A 21,581-nucleotide genomic window follows, 5' to 3' on the forward strand; every position below is an offset into this window, starting at 1 on the left:
AACAAACCAACCAACCAATCATGTACAAAGTTCAGAGAAAAACAACTGAAATATATTACAACATTTTATTGAAAACAACATGATTAACATTAATGTTATGAATGAGTGCTGTAAACCATGACATTTCCATTTCAAAAACCTATCCCCCAAAAGCTTTCATAAGTATTACATACACTGCTGAATCTCTGTAATCAACAAGCAGTTAGGACCATGGTGACTAAAGCAACAAATATATTTTTTTTAAATGCAATATTTTTCTAATAGTTGGTTAATTATGAATAACATACAGTGGTATAGAAGGCAGAAATAATTCTATTGATGAATCAGAATAATTAATAAAAGCTAAAAGAAACATCATGGTAAAAGAGCATGGTTTACAGTTGTGAAGTGAGGTGTCATGAGTATGATGAATATGATGATGATGATGATGATGAGGATGATGATGATTTGTGAATCATGTGGTAACTAAACAATGGGAACAAATGCGATATACACATGAACATAAATATGATTTGTGGGAATATGTCCAAACAACAATACAAGAGTCATAAAAAAGATACACAACTTGGATTTTGTAAAAACAAGTAACTTAAGAGTAGTTCCAATACGAATTGTCCTGATGTACACAAATTGTAATCCAGGTATAACTTCATAATCAAGGCATGACAAGACCCAAGAGTAGAGAAGTGGCTTCCTTTCAAACATGTACTTTATAATACATGTAACAGAAGGAAATGTTCATAAACTCATGATATGCAGGAATTAGTAATTCTTGTTAAAGTCTGATCTAGTTAAAGGTTAGCAGTAATGTAACAGGTAAATTATATGATCATAATCCTTTTTTCCCCCAACTGAAATTCCAGGATGACCAACGGAATATTATTAATCGGCCTTTTCAAAGCCGTCTGTTTTACAAATTCCCAAATTTGCCCTCTACCGCCATGTGCTCCTGTTCAGTTTAAACTGACACTGAACGTCAAAATCAGTGAATACCTAATACAACATGAAATAAGCAGGAAAAGTTTGTGACCACAGCGACTCAAGTCTTGACAGGATTCTGACCAAACTTTACTCCCTTCATCTCTAAGTTTGGCTTTCAAATTGAGATATCAGTTTACTGCAGTCGAAGGTCAAGATCAGGAAAGGCACAGCAATCTGTGCGAAAGCGTTTTGAGACTACTTGCCGAGCATGGATCTGAGCATCACGTTAAGTACATTTTAATATTATCACATGGACTATTATTAGCTGACCTTAAACCGAATTTTATTGGACTTTGGACAAGTGGCGTAAGTCACAGACTGGCAAACACCACACAAACCTTAGAGTATCAAAAAAACATTGTTCGTTATCAGATAGAAAGAATCCCTGATGTCTTTGTCTAAACCATGTCAAGGTCACGGTCAAGGTCATTCACTCAATGATTCCAAATGTATTTTCAGGTTAGAGATTTAATTTCTGATACAAATGTTGATATGTTATTCAAATTTGTGCAGCAGCATTGGTTTACCTGAAGGTCAAGGTCACTCAACATGAACAAAGCTAGAAGAATGCCTGGCATGCCTTCACATAATAAAACAAGGGGTAGCATAGTAATTTTGATTTATCTGATTATGAGGTAATTTCTGATTTTTTTGTCTTAATATATCAATGTTCTGTTTGCATAGGTATTGGAAATATATTGATACGAATGAGGTCAGGTGTCGTCTAAATGCCTGAAAAGCTGTAGTTCATGAAACTTATATACATGCTGGCAGGGAGTGATTGAGGAGGTGATTACTTCTTCAACAGTTTTATTCAGGTTTGGGGGCAGTCAGGTGAAGGTGCTGACCAGACGGCTTTCGTTAACACATGTGAGTATGGTTTTATGCCGCTTTTAGCAATATTTCAGCAATATCACGGCGACACCAGAAATGGGCTTCACAGATTGTTACCATGTGGGGACCGAACTCAGGCCTTCAGCTTGATGAGCAAATGCTTTAACCACTAGGCTACCCCACGCCCCAAGTTGTAAGGCCTTTGACTTGATGAGCAAATGCTTTAACCATTAGGCTACCCCACGCCCCAAGTTGTTAGGCCTTTGACTTGATGAGCAAATGCTTTAACCACTAGGCTACCCCACGCCCCAAGTTGTAAGGCCTTTGACTTGATGAGCAAATGCTTTAACCACTAGGCTACCCCATGCCCCAAGTCGTAAGGCCTTTGACTTGATGAGCAAATGCTTTAACCACTAGGCTACCCCATGCCCCAAGTTGTAAGGCCTTTGACTTGATGAGCAAATGCTTTAACCACTAGGCTACCCCATGCCCCAAGTTGTAAGGCCTTCAGCTTGATGAGCAAATGCTTTAACCACTAGGCTACCCCACCGCCCATTTTTACATGTCACGTGAGCACCTTTTACAATGTAATAAGATACAAGATGATAAATACACATTGTATACACCAGGCATGAGTGAGAGAGTGTGGTTTATTGCCACTCTGAACAGTACTCAGTCACATCATGGCATGTCAGCTTGACATGGGAGGAATAGTTGATGCAGGTCTAGACATGTACCACTTGAAACGTGAAACCCATGTGCTCGAGTATGGAGCTGACAAACCGAGTGAGTGAGTATTGTTTTACGCCACTTTAAGCAATATTCCAGCAATATCCCAGTGGGGGACACCAGAAATGGGCTTTACACATTGTACCCATGTGGGTAATCAAACCCAGGGCCTTCGGCGTGACGAACGAACGCTTTAATCACCAGGCTACCCAGCCGCCCGACAAACCAAGATACATTACCAGGGTGACCATGGGATTGAACCCCATGATCACAGGTTTCTGTCATGCCTTAGGGCACATCTCTGCAATTTCTGAATTGGTTGCCTTAGGCGACTCGGCCACCCATACCACCACATTGTATAAATCCAGTGGAGACATGTACCTTGCTGTCCCTGGCCTTGATAGGGACCCGTGAAGATTCCGGGGTAGAATAGGGCTTCAGCAACCCATGCTTGCTGTAAAAGGTGACTATGCTTGTCGTAAAAGGCGACTAACTGGATCGGGTGGTCAGGCTCGCTGACATTTTTTATGTCATGTCATCAATCCCCATTGCGTGGATCAATGCTCATGATGTCAATCACTGGATTGTCTGGTCCAGGCTCGATTATTTTACAGACTGCCGTCATATAGCTGGCATATTGCTGAGTGCGGCGTTAAACAACAAACCAACCAACCAACCTTGATAGGAACCCTAACATTTTCCTTAAAAGGGCTGACTACCCTACCTTAAAGTTTTGTCATTTTCAATTCATTTACAGATGTGGTTGAAAGAAAAAAGAAGACATTCGTAAGTTCTTAATTTGAGAAATTTGGGTCCGTTCATCCTAAATTAAGTTATAAAAAAGCATGGATATTAAATGACAGAAACATATATCTCTGTCAAGGCTCAAAGAATCCACTGATTTAAGAATTTCTCCGAAGCAGTAATGGAGAGAATGGGGGCATAGTGCCACACCCTTCTAGACCTGGACCAGGCACTGCCCACATGGGAGCATCTTCAGGGCCTGGACCTGGTCCAGGAAGGGCGTGTTGACCTGCCCCCATTCCCTAAGCCACTTCAGTGCACTTAGACAGAGAATTGCAATGTACATTCCACTTATTATTCGTGTCTATATCCTGAGATGGAAAATCGATGTCGACTCTTGTTTGGGTAAGATGAATATAGGTGATAATCGCTACTTGGGTTACTATGCAAGCCTTGTTAGCCAATCAGACTGTGGTGTACCATATATTGAATACCTGTTATTCTCTCTGACAAAGAACACATTTACCCACAAGAAAGTGACTCTGATGTGAGACAAAGTACAGTGAAAATTAAAAGCTCTTGCTGTCAGATGCAATACACCGTTGAAAAAGAAGCATCAAATTGATTTAATGACATAATTGGCAGTGGTGGGACGATACACTGATGCATCGGTGGATCGTGATATTTTACTTCCCGATACAAGTATCGATTACAGCTGCACACTAAATAAAAAACATCTATTCATACCTTAAATGTTTACTTTAATGGCTTTGACACCAAACACTAATTAGTAGTGAAAAAGTAAATATTTTCACCCATTGCGCCATACTTGTCACTGCCAACTGTAAATCATCAGTGTGCCAGGTATCTGACTATCCTGTCTATGAACAATATGGGTTACGTTCCACAGCTAAGAGCACATACAAGTATCGTGATACGTATTGGATCGTGAGCAAGGTATCGTGATACGTATCGGATCGCACAATTGGTGTATCGTCCCAGCCCTAATAATTGGTGGGACTTATAGCACCTTTGAATTAACTTCATTATCAGGTGTGAAGGAATCATCTCCTCTCACAATATTTACACATTCTATCATGACTATATGAACGTTGAACAAGCCTGTCTGATGTTGATGATGACCTGTTTCAACTAATGACTGTTAAGCTGCCAATGTAATTCCTTAGACTGAAAAAGTCTTAAAATATGAACACAGAATGTTGCAGAGGATGGTGAGGGAGATGAGATCTGTCACAGTGGGAGGGACCGCTCTTCAAACTCATATTCAGTCATGATGATGTTAATTATTAAATGTTATTTAATAAATCTTTGATGTTTCTTCCATGCGGAGCTTAAAATATAACTAACCAGTGACAATATGAATATTCCTTTCAATATCTTGTAAGCGTTACCATGAACAGTTCATAGACAATAACAGCCAAAGATGAGTTTGTACCTGCAATATTAAAAGTATACACACATGGTATAGCATGATCTAGTATAACAAATATACACTGGAACAAGCCAGTTTCCTATATTCCTTTCTCCGACAAACATTTGTCAGATCAAGTTTTGTTCTCTTAATTTGGGTGACATTAACAGAATTCTTTTAGTTTTATCATTACTTAATGACAAACATAGCTAGAAATATTTAACTGATTTTCAGTAGTCATACATAACTGTTTTTGGTCTTATAGCATCATTGATAAAAACATAAGACCTCCATGGGATTATTTTAGATCGTGGATCTTGTTGAGGGCGGGGAGGTCCAGAGCCCCCAAAAGATGGCATACATGGGAGATTCTGACTGGAAGTACTGGTTATCAAACAGCATGAACACCATCACATGCCTTCATAAAATGAAAGAATGGTAATTCACATAATTTGGTGTTTACAAATTTTGGCTCATGTGATCTGGCATTTCTAAGTTTAATCATAAGCCTCCTTAGCCCTTAGCGTGTCGTGTCGAATACTGACATTATTTACCTGAAATTATAGGACAACATCTATACAACTCTGCATACAACATACAATTGGGTCAGAATTTACAGGTACCGACAAACATTTGCTTAAAAAACATGATACATGTTCAATAATTGCTCAAAGTGGGACTACACTCAACAGTCCAGTGCCCTCTACTGGTCTTAGTCTAGATACAGTAATTTGTTCGGTTGTAATTATCTGCATGTGAACATGGTGATTGGGGTAATCAGTTTGTTTGTTTGTTGTTAAAGCAGCACTCAGCAATACTCCAGCTATATATCAGTAACTGCAAGATTGATAAAATTTGAATTTAGTAAAAGGTGTCTTTCAACAACTTGAATCCAACTTGCTTGGCATGGCCATTAGCTTGAGTCTAGTCCCCTTTTGAGTAAACAGGTTCTTGCCTTGCCATTTTATAATAAGATGAAGATGAATTTAGGGAGAAATGATTCTCACCATCGTTGTGTATGATTGCCCTCTGTGTTACAAGAATGACGCCAAAACAATGATGTGGCCACGAACTTACCAAGCTGCCATGTTATGGCAGTGATGTTTTAAATGGCAGCCGGTTTTATGAGAAATTCTCCCTTCATTTGGTATGCCGTCACTATGAAATGAGAGTGATCTCCCTTAGATGAACATGAATGGATGGGACGGTAGCCTGCTACTGTCTGCTGGCAATGTCATTGGTGCCACATGTGCCTGGGTCACACGTCCAGGAAGCCGTCGTTCTCTTTGTCATTGTCTTTGTCACCATCATAGAACTCATTGGCTGGCTCAACCCTGGAGGAGAGAAACACATTCCTGTTTGATTGTGTGGATAAAACATATTCAGGAAGACATGTGAAAAAATGAAACACATGAACAGGTTTACACCAGGAATGTGAGATTTAACAGAGCATCCTACAGGGACCTCACAAGCTAAGGGTAGTCTCAGTATATTATATCACCTCCAGATGTTGGGGTCATCCCCCTTGCCAACACTACAAGTATCACAGGTAACACTGCCTCACCTCTTGTCGACGTCGTCCTGGTGGTTCCAGATGTTGGGGTCATCCCCCTTCCTACCCCCACTACAAGTATCACAGGTAACACTGCCTCACCTCTTGTCGACGTCGTCTTGGTGGTTCCTGATGTCGGGGTCATCCCCCTTCCTACCCCCACTACAAGTATCACAGGTAACACTGTCTCACCTCTTGTCGACGTCGTCCTGGTGGTTCCTGATGTCGGGGTCATCCCCCTTCCTACCCCCACTACAAGTATCACAGGTAACACTGCCTCACCTCTTGTCGACGTCGTCTTGGTGGTTCCTGATGTCGGGGTCCTGTTCCTCGATGTTCTCCAGGTTGAGAAGGTCGGGGGGGATGTCCTGCATCTGGACACTGGGGGCGTGAATCAGGTTCTTCAGGTTCTCATGAATTGTCTGACGTATGTGGTCCAGGTACTGAAAACAAAACATCATGACACAATGCTGCTCCAAAAGTCACAGTTAGTTGGTGTACCATAGGAAGTGTAAAGTTTGAAATACACCAAAAAACACAGTAAAACATTAACAATCAACATTTTATGAAGTAATTTGAAGACTGTAGTTCAAAGACAAGGAAAAGTCCACACTGCTCAATGCCTTAAATATTATACAACACTCGCCTATGTTCTTGATAGAGTGGGGAACTGTCTCACTGGACAATGCTGTTAAATATAGTACAGATACTATTGTAGAAACACTTTACACTACCTGTTTTGTGTTGAGGTTTTCCTGTTTTGTAGAAATGTCTGGATGGAGTGAGAAATCTGGAGCAAAGTATTCCAGGTATTCTGTAAGGCAAGATCATACAGTCATTATCACATGACATACATTCTATATTCAGTTTAAACCGACATGGAAATATCATCTCAAGGCATCCACTTGGACACATGATGATGTAATGGTGCCAAAAATGTTTGTTTTTGGCCACATTCAGCAATATTCCATCTATATGACAGTGGTCTGTAAATAATCGAATCTCGACCAGTAGGGGTGTCACGATCAATCGAAATATCGACATATTGCTATTGGTAAGCATTTAAAGTCAATAAATCAATTGTTAAATCAGTTTCCGATCAATAGTATCGATTTCAGTTAGGAATATCGATAGCTTTGATTGTATTTACCATAGTTTTACAGTTTCAATAAAATACATGCAATGCTGTTCAAATTTGTTTTTCCTTTGATCCTGAGAGGTAGTAATTTACACATGGTAATGTGGAAGTTTCTTTTTCTTAAATTATTAGGGTAAAGAAAAAACAAATCAGTCATATCTCAAACTTGACTTTTTATTTCTTGTTATGGTTATCACATTCAATGGAAACTTCAGTTCCAAAGTTTAATTCAACTCTAAAATCCATCTAAAATGATACACTGAAAGCTATCGATATTTATCGCAATATTACCTTGCAACATCAATAGTTATCGCATTAGTTTCTTTCAATAGTTATTGCTATAGTGATTTCTAGACCAATAGTCACCCCTATCGACCAGACAGCTGTGTGATCGATGTGAGTCACAAGCCTTCCTGATGATATACAATCAACCAAGTCACCGAGTCTGGCCATGTGATCCATTCAGTCTCCTCTTACAAAAAGCATAGGTTGCTGGGGACCTATTTTTAACAGGAATTCCCACGAATTGGGTGTGTAAAAGACAATAGTGCTTTATTTCTTACCATTGTAAGGCAGTTCATTAGAAATCTGGTCGTCCAGTAAGACAGCTGTTTCGTGAGTCCAGCATCGAGCCACGTTCCTCTTTGTGTAGCCCCCTCCTCCCAGGACCATCATGGGCAGTCCATACTCCTTCACCACCTTCACACACTCACTGAAACATGTAGTGTCACACACTCACTGAAACATATAGTGTCACACACTCACTGAAACATATAGTGTCACACACTCACTGAAACATATACAGTGTCACACACTCACTGAAACATATAGTGTCACACACTCACTGAAACGTGTACCGTGTCACACACTCACTGAAACATATACAGTGTCACACACTCACTGAAACATAAACAGTGTCACACACACACTGAAACATATAACGTCACACACTCACTGAAACGTCTACCGTGTCACACACTCACTGAAACACTTACAGTGTCACACACTCACTGAAACGAAGTGTCACACACTCACTGAAACATATACAGTGTCACACACTCACTGAAACATGAAGTGTTACACACAAACTGAAACATACAGTGTCACACACTCACTGAAACATATACAGTGTCACACACTCACTGAAACATATACAGTGTCACACACTCACTGAAACACATACAGTGTCACACACTCAATGAAACATATACAGTGTCACACACTCACTGAAACATATAGCGTCACACACTCACTGAAACATATACAGTGTCACACACTCACTGAAACATATACAGTGTCAGACACTCACTGAAACATATAGTGTCACACACTCACTGAAACGTGTACCGTGTCACACACTCACTGAAACATATACAGTGTCACACACTCACTGAAACATATACAGTGTCACACACACACTGAAACATATAGCGTCACACACTCACTGAAACGTCTACCGTGTCACACACTCACTGAAACACTTACAGTGTCACACACTCACTGAAACGAAGTGTCACACACTCACTGAAACATATACAGTGTCACACACTCACTGAAACATGAAGTGTTACACACAAACTGAAACATATACAGTGTCACACACTCACTGAAACATATACAGTGTCACACACTGACTGAAACATGAAGTGTTACACACAAACTGAAACATATACAGTGTCACATACTCACTGAAACATATACAGTGTCACACACTCACTGAAACATATAGTGTCACACACTCACTGAAACATATACATAGTGACACACTGAAACATATACATAGTGACACACTGAAACATATACATAGTGTCACACAGTCACTGAAACATATACATAATGTCACACTCTCACTGAAACATATACATAGTAACACACTGAAACATATACATAGTGACACACTGAAACATATACATTGTGATACACACTGAAACATGTACATAGTGCCACACACTCCCTGAAACATATACATAGGGTCACACACTCACTGAAACATCAACATAGTGTCACACTCTCACCGAAACATGTTCATAGTGTCACACACACTGAAATATGTACATAATGTCCCACACTGATTGAAACATATACAGTGTCACACACCTACTGAAACAGGTACATAGTGCCACACACCTACTGAAACAGGTACAAAGAGCCACACACTCACTGAAACATAGACACACTGAAACATGTATATAGTTGTACACACAGTGTCACATCATCACATTCTCAAAGCATCCAGTGGAACCAATCAGATAGTTCTGTTTAAATAATGAGCTGCATCTCACCCATGTCCCTTGATACTGAGGTTGAAGCATCCAAGTCTGTCACTACCAAGGGAGTCAGCTCCACACTGAAACAGTCCACAATGATAAATACACCAAAACCGCAAACCATGTAGACTAAACTGAACAGATACTTGAAAGAACAGTATGAAAATATTAAAACAGCAGATAACACATTACCAAGTTGCAGCTAGGCATGGCTCTCACATTAACTACAGGTGAGGTGAGGTGGAATGGGGTTTAACGTCGCATCCAAGATTATTGCATTTCCATAGCGGTGCCTTTGTGCTGTGCAGCTCCATGTAAATGACCGAACTGATGTCGATTTATAATGCTAGCCCATTAAGATACCATGCCGCAATTTAACATGAATACCCCCCTCAGAAACAGTATACTGACTCCGAGCCGACCAGTCCTTGTTTTAACCCCTTATTGCCGAGCGCCAGACAGGGTAACAACAAGTACCATCTTATAACGTCTTTTGGTATGATGCGACCAAGGATCGAACCCCAGACCTTCAGCTCTCCGGGCTGATGCGCTACCACTAGACCACGTGGGGCGTTCACATCAACTACAGGGCTAGATGTAGGCCATTCTGTCCCAGTGATGTACCCTGACATGGGGCACCTGTTGTGGTTGCAGTGATTTAACTGACAATCCTCTTAGTAACTAACATAACAGGCTTCGGACAGTAACAGGCACATATCTCCAATCCCTACTAATTTGAAGGACAGAAGTGTGCAGCCTACTAATTTGTATCAAACAGTCACATACTGCATCAGCACCTACAGAGCCATTATTCTTTATGTCTATTCACTGCACAACAGTGCTGTCAGACTATGGAGTCTTGCATTAACTAACCTGTAAGACAACACACGTTGGTTGATAAAACTCCATCACAGATGCAATGACAGGTTTGAACACCTGCATGTAGGCTGAAATTGGAAAGAAGAAAACTCATTACCAATGAACAATCAGTGTTGATATGTTTTACTCACATGCATGTAATCTCCATCTGATAATAGAAACCTCATTGTGTTTATACCTCACATGATGCGTTTTTCAATCTGGCGCCGAAACTACATAATGTTGGACTGGCATGTATTTTGCATTCGATAAAAAAAACACATTATTATTTCACATGTGGTTTCATAATTTGATCACAGAAAACAATATACAACACTTGTGGGTGGTATCTGTAATTAACACATGTTTGACCAACATACATTTATTTTATAATCTGATCAATTTCCCAGTGTAAATTTATAATTACAAATGAATAAAGTATCCATTTGTTTTGTTTGTTTGTTGTTTAACGCTGTACTCAGCAATATTCCAGCTATATGACGGCCTATCCATTTGTGAATGTGGTGGATATGGTCCATTATAATGGAAGCTTAAAGTGCAGATACCTCCATGGAAATATATACTCCTTCAACCTGTTCGTGTATAGGCAAACAAATAGAGCAGAACTTACTAGCATCATCTATTCCTTCTTTGAGAGGAACATTGACTGAGTACTGCCTCCCACTCTCCGCACCAAGCTCGTACATATCTCCTGAAATCAACAAACAATCATGACGATCACGACAACTGATGAAAATATGTCTCGTTTGAAATCAGTAACTATCAGTGTACATGTTGCATGAAAAGCTAGTCCTACTTTCCATAGTGTAATCATACGATCGCTTTGCACTGCAAACAAATAAAAAATTCAAACATGTTCCTTTAAATCATAAACAACAGTTATTTCCTCTGTAGTCATGGTAGTATGCTCTTCACTTCCTACACATGTTTCATACACATTAGTAAAATCATAATATTTTTTACATTTGTATACTTATCCTGCATTACTCCTTAATGCATTCACTGCTTACCTTACGACAACTAGAAGGACAGCGCAACAGCGATGCTCCCGGGTAAAGTTGTTGTTGTTGTTGTTCTGAAGTCTAAACTGTAAAAACTGACCCTCGCCTCTGTCCTGTGACCTTGATGACACTTAAGGTCACCTTCTTCACATCACCGCCTTCTAGATGTCGTAAGGTAATCAGTGAATGCATTAAGGAGTAATGCAGGATAAGTAAAAAATCTTACTTGTTTTCGACGCCAATCCCTATTATGAAGTTTACCTTAACCTACAAAATGATGTGATACTTTGGTCAGTTAATTTGACGCCAGAAGGAACCAGTTGAATTCCATTGCTGTGGACAGTTAAATATTGAAGTGTTGTACTGACCTGTTCCTGGGAAGAAAAAGTTGCCATATTTATGGAAGGAAACTGTCATCACTCTGTCTGTGAGGTAGAATGCTTCTTGGACTCCATCACCATGATGGATGTCAATGTCAATATACAACACTCGTGGGTGGTATCTGTAATATAACATGTCAATATACAGCACTCGTGGGTGACATCTGTAGTATAACATGTCAATATACAACACTCATGGGTGGCATCTGTAGTATAACATGTCAATATACAACACTCGTGGGTGGCATCTGTAGTATAACATGTCAATATACAACACTCGTGGGTGGTATCTGTAGTATAAGATGTCAATATACAACACTCTTGGGTGGCATATGTAGCATAACATGTCAATATACAACACTCATGGGTGACATCTGTAGTATAACATGTCAATATACAACACTCATGGGTGGCATCTGTAATATAACATGTCAATATACAACACTCATGGGTGGCATCTGTAGTATAACATGTCAATATACAACACTCGTGGGTGGTATCTGTAGTATAACATGTCAATATACAACACTCGTGGGTGGTATCTGTAGTATAAGATGTCAATATACAACACTCTTGGGTGGCATATGTAGCATAACATGTCAATAAACAACACTCATGGGTGGCATCTGTAATATAACATGTCAATATACAACACTCGTGGGTGGCATCTGTAGTATAACATGTCAATATACAACACTCGTGGGTGGTATCTGTAGTATAACATGTCAATATACAACACTCGTGGGTGGCATATGTAGTATAACATGTCAATATACAACACTCATGGGTGGCATCTGTAGTATAACATGTCAATATACAACACTCGTGGGTGGTATCTGTAATATAACATGTCAATATACAACACTCATGGGTGTTATCTGTAGTATAACATGTCAATATACAACACTCGTGGTTGGCATATGTAGTATAACATGTCAATATACAACACTCGTGAGTGGTATCTGTAGTATAAAATGTCAATATACAACACTTATGGGTGGCATCTGTAGTATAACATGTCAATATACAACACTCGTGGGTGGCATATGTAGTATAACATGTCAATATACAACACTCATGGGTGGCATCTGTAGTATAACATGTCAATATACAACAGTCGTGGGTGGTATCTGTAGTATAACATGTCAATATACATAACTCGTGGGTGGTATCTGTAGTATAAGACGTCAATATGCAACACTCGTGGGTGGCATATGTAGTATAACATGTCAATATACAACACTCATGAGTGGTATCTGTAGTATAACATGTCAATATACAACACTTATGGGTGGCATATGTAGTATAACATGTCAATATACAACACTCGTGGGTGACATCTGTAGTATAAGATGTCAATATACAACACTCGTGGGTGGTATCTGTAGTATAACATGTCAATATACAACACTCGTGGGTGGCATATGTAGAATAACATGTCAATATACAACACTCGTGGGTGGTATCTGTAGTATAACATGTCAATATACAACACTCTTGGGTGGTATCTGTAGTATAACATGTCAATATACAACACTCGTGGGTGGCATATGCAGTATAACATGTCAATATACAACACTCGTGGGTGGCATCTGTAGTATAACATGTCAATATACAACATTCGTGGGTGGTATCTGTAGTATAACATGTCAATATACAACACTCGTGGGTGGTATCTGTAGTATAAGATGTCAATATACAACACTCGTGGGTGGCATATGTAGTATAACATGTCAATATACAACACTCATGGGTGGTATCTGTAGTATAACATGTCAATATACAACACTTATGGGTGGTATCTGTAGTATAACATGTCAATATACAACACTCGTGGGTGGCATATGTAGTATAACATGTCAATATACAACACTCGTGGGTGGTATCTGTAGTATAACATGTCAATATACAACACTCTTGGGTGGTATCTGTAGTATAACATGTCAATATACAACACTCGTGGGTGGCATATGTAGTATAACATGTCAATATACAACACTCGTGGGTGGCATCTGTAGTATAACATGTCAATATACAACACTCTTGGGTGGTATCTGTAGTATAACATGTCAATATACAACACTCGTGGGTGGCATATGTAGTATAACATGTCAATATACAACACTCGTGGGTGGCATATGCAGTATAACATGTCAATATACAACACTCGTGGGTGGTATCTGTAATATAACATGTCAATATACAACACTCGTGGGTGGTATCTGTAGTATAACATGTCAATATACAACACTCGTGGGTGGCATATGTAGTATAACATGTCAATATACAACACTCGTGGGTGGCATCTGTAGTATAACATGTCAATATACAACACTCGTGGGTGGCATATGTAGTATAACATGTCAATATACAACACTCGTGGGTGGTATGTGTAGTATAACATGTCAATATACAACACTTATGGGTGGCATCTGTAGTATAACATGTCAATATAAAACACTCATGGGTGGCATCTGTAGTATAACATGTCAATATACAACACTCATGGGTGGTATATAGAGATAACTACACGAGTGTCTGTTAGATACCACTGATCTTACAACGAGTTGTTTCAAAACTTATCTAACGAGCGAAAGCGAGTTAGATACGCTTTGTAACAATGAGTTGTAAGATCAATGGTATCTGCCAGACACGAGTGCAGTAATCTGTTTCTTACACACCCTAAAATCGCACCTTTTTAGCATCGAACCGATGCATTTTGTCTATTCTCATGATCGCAGTAGCGCATTACTAAATAACACCACTGTCATAACTGACGTCAGCCTATGTACTGCTCACTTCTCAAAAATAATGTGACCCTACACAAAAAGGTTTCTGCCATATCTGCGGATTATCAAGACGATGTCGATAATGCAACTAGACAAAAACAAAGAACACGCTGGATGCCGAGTTAAAGGTTTACACCTCAAAGAAATCACCAAATATGTACAACAATGTTTACTTCTGTATGACATCACTACCGGTGACCGACTTTTACAAAATGGCGTGTTCACTGACAACAATACGCAGGATTTTCGTTGATTGAGGGATCATATATACATAAATGTGTCACGTAAGTAATCAGAAACATTCTGACAATCTGCGTACTGTTATTTGTTTACCATGTTTTCCAATGTAACAAAGGGAATTAGTCAGAAATGCAGATAACTACCGTCGTCGTTGTCCATGATTTAGCGTCAGTCATGGCGTCACACAGGTTGGAAACTTTATCGGTTTCTGTTGAACTTACCACATCATTCATTCATTGAAATGTATATTTTTGAAATTACATACTTAGTGCAACGATACTCTTCCCATGAATATTCTCAAATGCATGATCGAGCCAATGTATGCAACAATTAGACAAAAGTACCTTTAAAAATGCTACACAGTGTAAAATCTGAATTTTTTGTTTACATTTCAGCAAGTACAGTTTTCCGAGCACAGTGTTCGTTTCAACACCTAATTTATTTCGCATGATTTCATCTAGATAATTTGCATTGGTGACAAAGACCATTTGTCATTTGATTCTAAAATGTATGAGGAATTCAGGGATGCATTTATAGCAGCTGAGTTTGAAATATACCTCATCGAATAGGCGTCCCATAACCGGCAATTTGTAAACACAATCCAATATGGCGGAACGTACACTCGGGCGTTCGTGTATGCGTATTTTCCAAAACATTCTAGACGATATTAGGCTTAACACCGAAGTTTCAGAATTATCATTAGTTATTTGATACCCATGATCACTAATATGCTATTTTTCTACATACTAATTATTCGAGTAAATATCCGATATTTAGATTTCTGAACACACAGTAAATAACACTGTGAATTGTGATTTGGCGAGATTTATGATGTACCTAATTAATAGAAGTCACTTTCAGTAATTTTGCTTTGCCTAAAATGACAGTAAATGATAAACAGAAGAGAGAATTCAAAACTGTGAAGTGTACTAGTTTGCGTGATGTATTTTGAATTTTATTCGACTTCGAAGTGAGGGTTGAAGAGAAGGGACGTATCCTCGATATATGTCGCTGTGGCATCCAGGGGGTTTACACTCTAAAAACCGATAACGTTGACATAACAACAGATAATGTAACTGATAATAATAACAAACAAATTCGCAGACAAGACAAGTTTGTTTATTATTATTAATTACACGGTCCTGTGGTTCAATACACACGTAGGTGAACATTCGACTGAAGCACGAGCAACTTATGAATGACTTACACTCAGGAAAGTAGTCCGTCAATATCCGACCTCAGGTCATTATCATGGAGTAGCCAATCACGGGCCTGGAACTCGATCTCACACATATGTTTGATACCAGTTATCTCAAATGGGTTTCTCACCCACAGGTGTGTAAGAACTGTAATTAACACATGTCAATATACAACACCCATGGGTGGTATCTGTAATTAACACATGTCAATATACAACACCCATGGGTGGTATCTGTCATTAACACATGTCAATATACAACACTCGTGGGTGTTATCTGTAATTATTATCTATAGGGTTAGAAATAACAGAGTTCATAAGAATTTTCGTGCAAAAATCACTTCATGTGAACCAGTGTTTTGTTTACATTGAGTGGATAGCATTATTGACGTTCTACAAATCTCATTGTGACGGATGGAATGATGTCACACAAGAATTGCTGTCATAGCTGAAGATTGTTGACATCATTGGGCAACATGGTCTTTGAGGGCGGCAGTCATGATCAGGGGGAGCTCAAATAGATCAAGACATAATATGTGATAAAGGTAATTATTAGAACCCTGTGTGTTCTTACTGATTTTACAAAACTTGTCTAAGAACTCATGTATGATACAAGAAATACATGAATTTTGACACTCATCTCGTAACATCAGAATGACACCTGTGCTCACATAATCATCACAATTTAACACATGTCACTTGTGGAATGTCACTGCCGACCGTTTCTAATAACCAATAACCGTAATGACAAAAGTGTTACACTAACAGTGTTAGTATTATTCAAAACAAGATGCACAGATAGTACTTACTTCAACAGTTCCAGGATTGCAATGACAATGTCATTCACGTAACAGAAGCCAGATGCCTAGAAAAAGACATAAAACTGTTAGCCACATGTTATACATCCGATACTACAATCACTGCTTATTATCAACATTATTATTAAACAAGGAATAGAACGTGCAACATATTGCATGATTATCTGGGCATGCTACACAACGGATTCACAGCTATGTACTGCCCGGCTTTCACTATCCGACCTCTACAGGTCGCTAACACATAGATACAAGTCCCTCATTTAGTAAGATACTTATAGACTGATACTGATCCTGCACTACCTGTCAGATATGCCCCGTAAACATCTTGAAGAATATCACGGAAATTTGTATACCACCTAGTTTCCAAACCATTTACTAAGTATACCATATAGTTTCATTGACGTTTTTATTTGAACTGGAAATTATGACCCAGTTGAGTCTTTCTTCCAATTAACATCATGCATTATAGTGAGGGGGTATATCCGGGATATGGTCAGTTTACCTCATACTTCTTGGCATGATGCAGACCCCCAGACCAGTTGACAGCAATATCACAGTGCTGCAGGAGGAGAAGAGAAACGATCAGGGTACAGCCAGTTCTTCCAATTCATCATGATACATGTCAACAACATTTATTTGTTTGTTTGTTGTTTAATGTCACACTCAGCAATATTCGAGATACATAACGGTGGTTGGTAAATAATCGAGTCTGAAACCACCAATCCAGCGATTGACATCATGAGCATCGATCTACTGAATTAGGATATGATGACATGCATCAACCAAGTCAGCGAGCCTGGCCAATTGATCCTGTTAGTCGTCTCTTACGACAAGCATAGTCACCTTTTACGGAAAGCTCGGGTTGATGAAGACCTATTCTACCCTGGACCTTCACCGGTCATGACATGGCAGATGGGGCAGTTTGATTGGCTTCCCAGAGGTCTTGGTGATTGTCAGTTGACTCAACTCATTTTACATGCTTCTTCATATGGTCATAAACTTTCCAGGTTTGGGCTACTAGAATCTAACATTTTGGGTACAGACTGTGTATGCCCATGACGTAAGGGATCTCCTTGACTTCATTTATAACTTCTGACACTGTCTAACATGCATAAACATGCTAAGCTGCAATAAGGTTAACCATTTAGCATAATCTACTCTTGTGATCTAACAACAACTTAACAAATACCCCATTTTATCCTGTTTGTACTTACATTGTTGTTGAGTTTGACTGCCCCTTCTAATGAGGCTCCAGTGTACATTGCGCAGAAGTCAAACAATCCATCAAACACAGGACTGAAAAGAGACATTCACATACATGTCATCACAGATTCTTAACATGTTTAAAAATAATCAGGATGTGCTCAGTATCTGCATCACAGGACCAATATGATTGCAACATTTTTCAGAATGATTTCCATCAATTCATAACAGTAAATATTAAATACTGGATAAGACATACATAATATATGGTCAAAATTTGGTGTTTTTAACGAAACACACTCATTGCAAACCAAGGAATTTATCTGCTTAAGCGTATTAAGCAGGGTTAGAAATTGGCACTAGTCCTATAGTCCTTGACAAACTGCCCAATAGTTAAGGTATCATAAGGACTAGTAGAAATGTGCCCTTTTTAAGGGTTTTGCAATATGTTATCATTATAAGGACTAGTGGTCTAAAAATGTTAGTTTCTAACGCTGTTAAGGGAACTTATGAGAACAGTATGAAACATCACTTCACATGTTTAAGACTATTTATGCCATTCTAGATCTTTGACACATAAAAAAGTAACAAAGCATCTTTTATCATATTTATTGTGTCTGTCCTCGTGAAAATTGATCCCCAGAACTTCAGCATATTTAACACATTCAAGAGGTTAATACTGACATCAAAACATGTCTTTTTGGAAGACCATGTACAGAATGAACAAGCTATGTAGTAAATCTAGCACACAATCTCACCAGTCTTCCCCCACGTTGAACATACTAAGCGACTTTGTGAAGCTCTGGACATTGTTTGGTGTCACTCTTCGGAGGAAGTCAATGTACTCTTCAGAGTGAAATCTACACATGTCATGGAAGGTAGCTCTGTACGGTCTGTACACCTGTAGCGAAGAAAATATACACATCTGACTATGTCATAACAATGAAAAAGACCATAGGCATGATCAACAGTGATATGTGTCATCATTTATCGTAACTGATGGGATATATTGTCATAATTAATTGGAGTTTTAATCATGTTAATATGAAGTCCATAAGGCACACCAATGGCTTTCTACAACATACTCCACATCAACCATAAGCATGCATAGCAGACATTCTGGCTTAAATATGATAAAGGTAGCATCAAACACTCAGTCCATGAATTGCCCAAATCGCAAAACCAGGCTTATATTAAATTGTGAAGTTATATTACGTAAGTTTAAGGTGCTTCTTTCTACACTTGTGCTGGTAATGGTAGTTGACAAATCTTTGAGGTGTATTTGCAGAAAGGACATTTTTCATGTGTTTTAGGTCACATGTTTCTTTCCATCTTCCAGCCTTTGGATATTGCTCAATGGCTTCCTTAAGTTGCTGCTGAATCACCATCAACATGATAAGGATGTTCTAATTTGGGAGTCGACCAGTCTAGAAACCATGGTAATACAATGATAATTATCACATTCAAGGGTCCCAGACATAGGTAAATCATTTCAATTTAAAAAAACATATTGAAGGCCAGATTTGAACTGTTTACTACAAGTGACAGTGGTGAATGTATCTGCACCCTGCTGCTTTCTTTACCTTCATTTTCTTGTAGAGTCCATAATGTAACACAAGGCAGTGTGTCAGTGATATTCTGTGTGGTTTCATAGGATGACCTGGCCCTAGAGAACATAACAAAATATCAGGCTTGGTGATCCTGGCTTTATTCACGACCATGATGATACTATGCACACATGGTACATTGATACAGGCAGAAACATAATAACAGGTAGCCTGCAACCTCGGGGTATCGCGGTACTTGTCATGTACGCTAAACGGAACAAAATGCACTCACTAACCTTTATGTTTATTCGTGTTCTCTGAGTCAGATATCATTCATGTTATCAAACAATGCATATTTTACTGATAAAAGTTCATTATTTACATCAGTAGCTCCGAGTAAAAGCCGGGCCTCGCGCTGTTTGACAAGGGAGAGAACTCCATCGTATCGCGGTACAGAGAAAAGTTGTGTATGGAGGTCCGAATTGGACAAAAAGAGGACATAATTCTACCAACCACTTGATATGATCATGCCAGACATCAGTGATTTGTCCAGACAAGTGCAAAGACAGCACAAGTAAAATTCTAAATGTGTTATCAGCAATAGGTATTCAATGCATATTTACCGAAAAATAAGAGAAAAATATTTTTATAAGTCAACATCAAAATATCAGAAATGATATTTTAAGATTGTTTAAAAAAAATTGAATGACAATAATTTGTCACAAAATGGAAAAATGTTAAAAGTCAACAATAAATATATAAAAAGCACTCCTAGTATGCCCAAAGTATGTATTTATCTTTTGGTTAATAGTGAAGAACGTATTTCTAAGTTTGGCATTATGGCCCTTATGATCTCCCAATAGATTCTGGGCACAGAGCGGGAAAAAATGTGCGGACTACGTAACTTCCGTTACCTCAATAGACGCCATGAATATGCAGATGGTCCAGTTCAGGTCGATAGAGAAAGTTTACTTGGGGAACTGCGGGTTATATAGTTGGCCATTGATAGATGGGGGTAAGGCAATATTACAACAGATGCCAGAAATATGTATCAACTGATTAATAACTCCTTACTTACAGCAGACGGAACATTCCGAGGAAATTGAAATTGTTTACGAAGTGAGCACTTCGTGGTTACTGATTTGCATTAAAAGACAGCCGCTAAGAGGCGTGTCCCGCGTGAACTATCGGAAATCACAAATGCCGCGATACGATGAATGCCGCGGTACCATGGGGTCCGAGTATACTTGAAACATTAATATGTACCATACATACATGTACCTACAGCATGTTCAGAGGGGCTTCACTTCAAGGGTTATTCGGCGCAATGTTTCCATGATAATTGATGAGTTCAGTACTGACAGAAGTCAGTATGAGCTTTCCCACAAATACACAATCCATGACAGTGAAAGTCAAATTTTTACAAATTCATATTTTCCTTTTTGATCATTCTTTTAACACGGGTAACCTATTGCAAACTTTGTCATGTTTGTACAAAAAACAAAAGTTCAAAGCATATAACAATGACACCATACATATCATATATCACAAAAACAAAACATTAACACGGGGCTGATAAGGTTACTTTCATTATTTGTGTAAATGAAAACAATGGCTGTCCTCCTTTGGCTTTTTCATAGGTATTTCCCCTGTTTGTATGCGATGTTTAGTGCGCTACGTGCTTGTCATACAAACCATAATGAAAGTTGCCAACATCCTGGTCATAGAAGTAAGCAACTGTTGGAGTAGGCATTGTTAATTAGGTTTTATTGGCGCAAATTATGGATCACATAACTCAGAATATGAGGAAATCCCAAGGCTGCAGCCTTTCTGTACCGGAAGCTGCTCT

General features: G+C 38.9%; 1 protein-coding gene across 1 annotated transcript; it reads right to left on the reverse strand.

Moving 5' to 3' along the window:
* Positions 1 to 101: 101 nt before the first annotated feature.
* On the reverse strand, positions 102 to 21,556 carry LOC139478540 (histone deacetylase 3-like). Its single transcript, XM_071261036.1, has 14 exons — positions 21,428 to 21,556; positions 19,769 to 19,851; positions 18,944 to 19,086; positions 18,197 to 18,278; positions 17,485 to 17,541; positions 16,974 to 17,029; positions 11,926 to 12,059; positions 11,167 to 11,247; positions 10,551 to 10,624; positions 9,693 to 9,757; positions 7,974 to 8,122; positions 7,007 to 7,086; positions 6,555 to 6,715; positions 102 to 6,054 (listed from the first exon to the last, which is right to left on the reverse strand). The coding sequence occupies exons 1-14, from the start codon at positions 21,483 to 21,485 to the stop codon at positions 5,979 to 5,981; spliced, it is 1,299 nt and encodes a 432-aa protein (XP_071117137.1). The 5' UTR covers positions 21,486 to 21,556; the 3' UTR covers positions 102 to 5,978.
* Between the last annotated feature and the right edge of the window lie 25 nt (positions 21,557 to 21,581).

This window comes from Haliotis cracherodii, unplaced genomic scaffold (genome assembly GCF_022045235.1).
Source record: "Haliotis cracherodii isolate W230 unplaced genomic scaffold, xgHalCrac1.p SCAF_4, whole genome shotgun sequence".
In the NCBI taxonomy this organism is placed as follows: Eukaryota; Metazoa; Mollusca; class Gastropoda; order Lepetellida; family Haliotidae; genus Haliotis; species Haliotis cracherodii.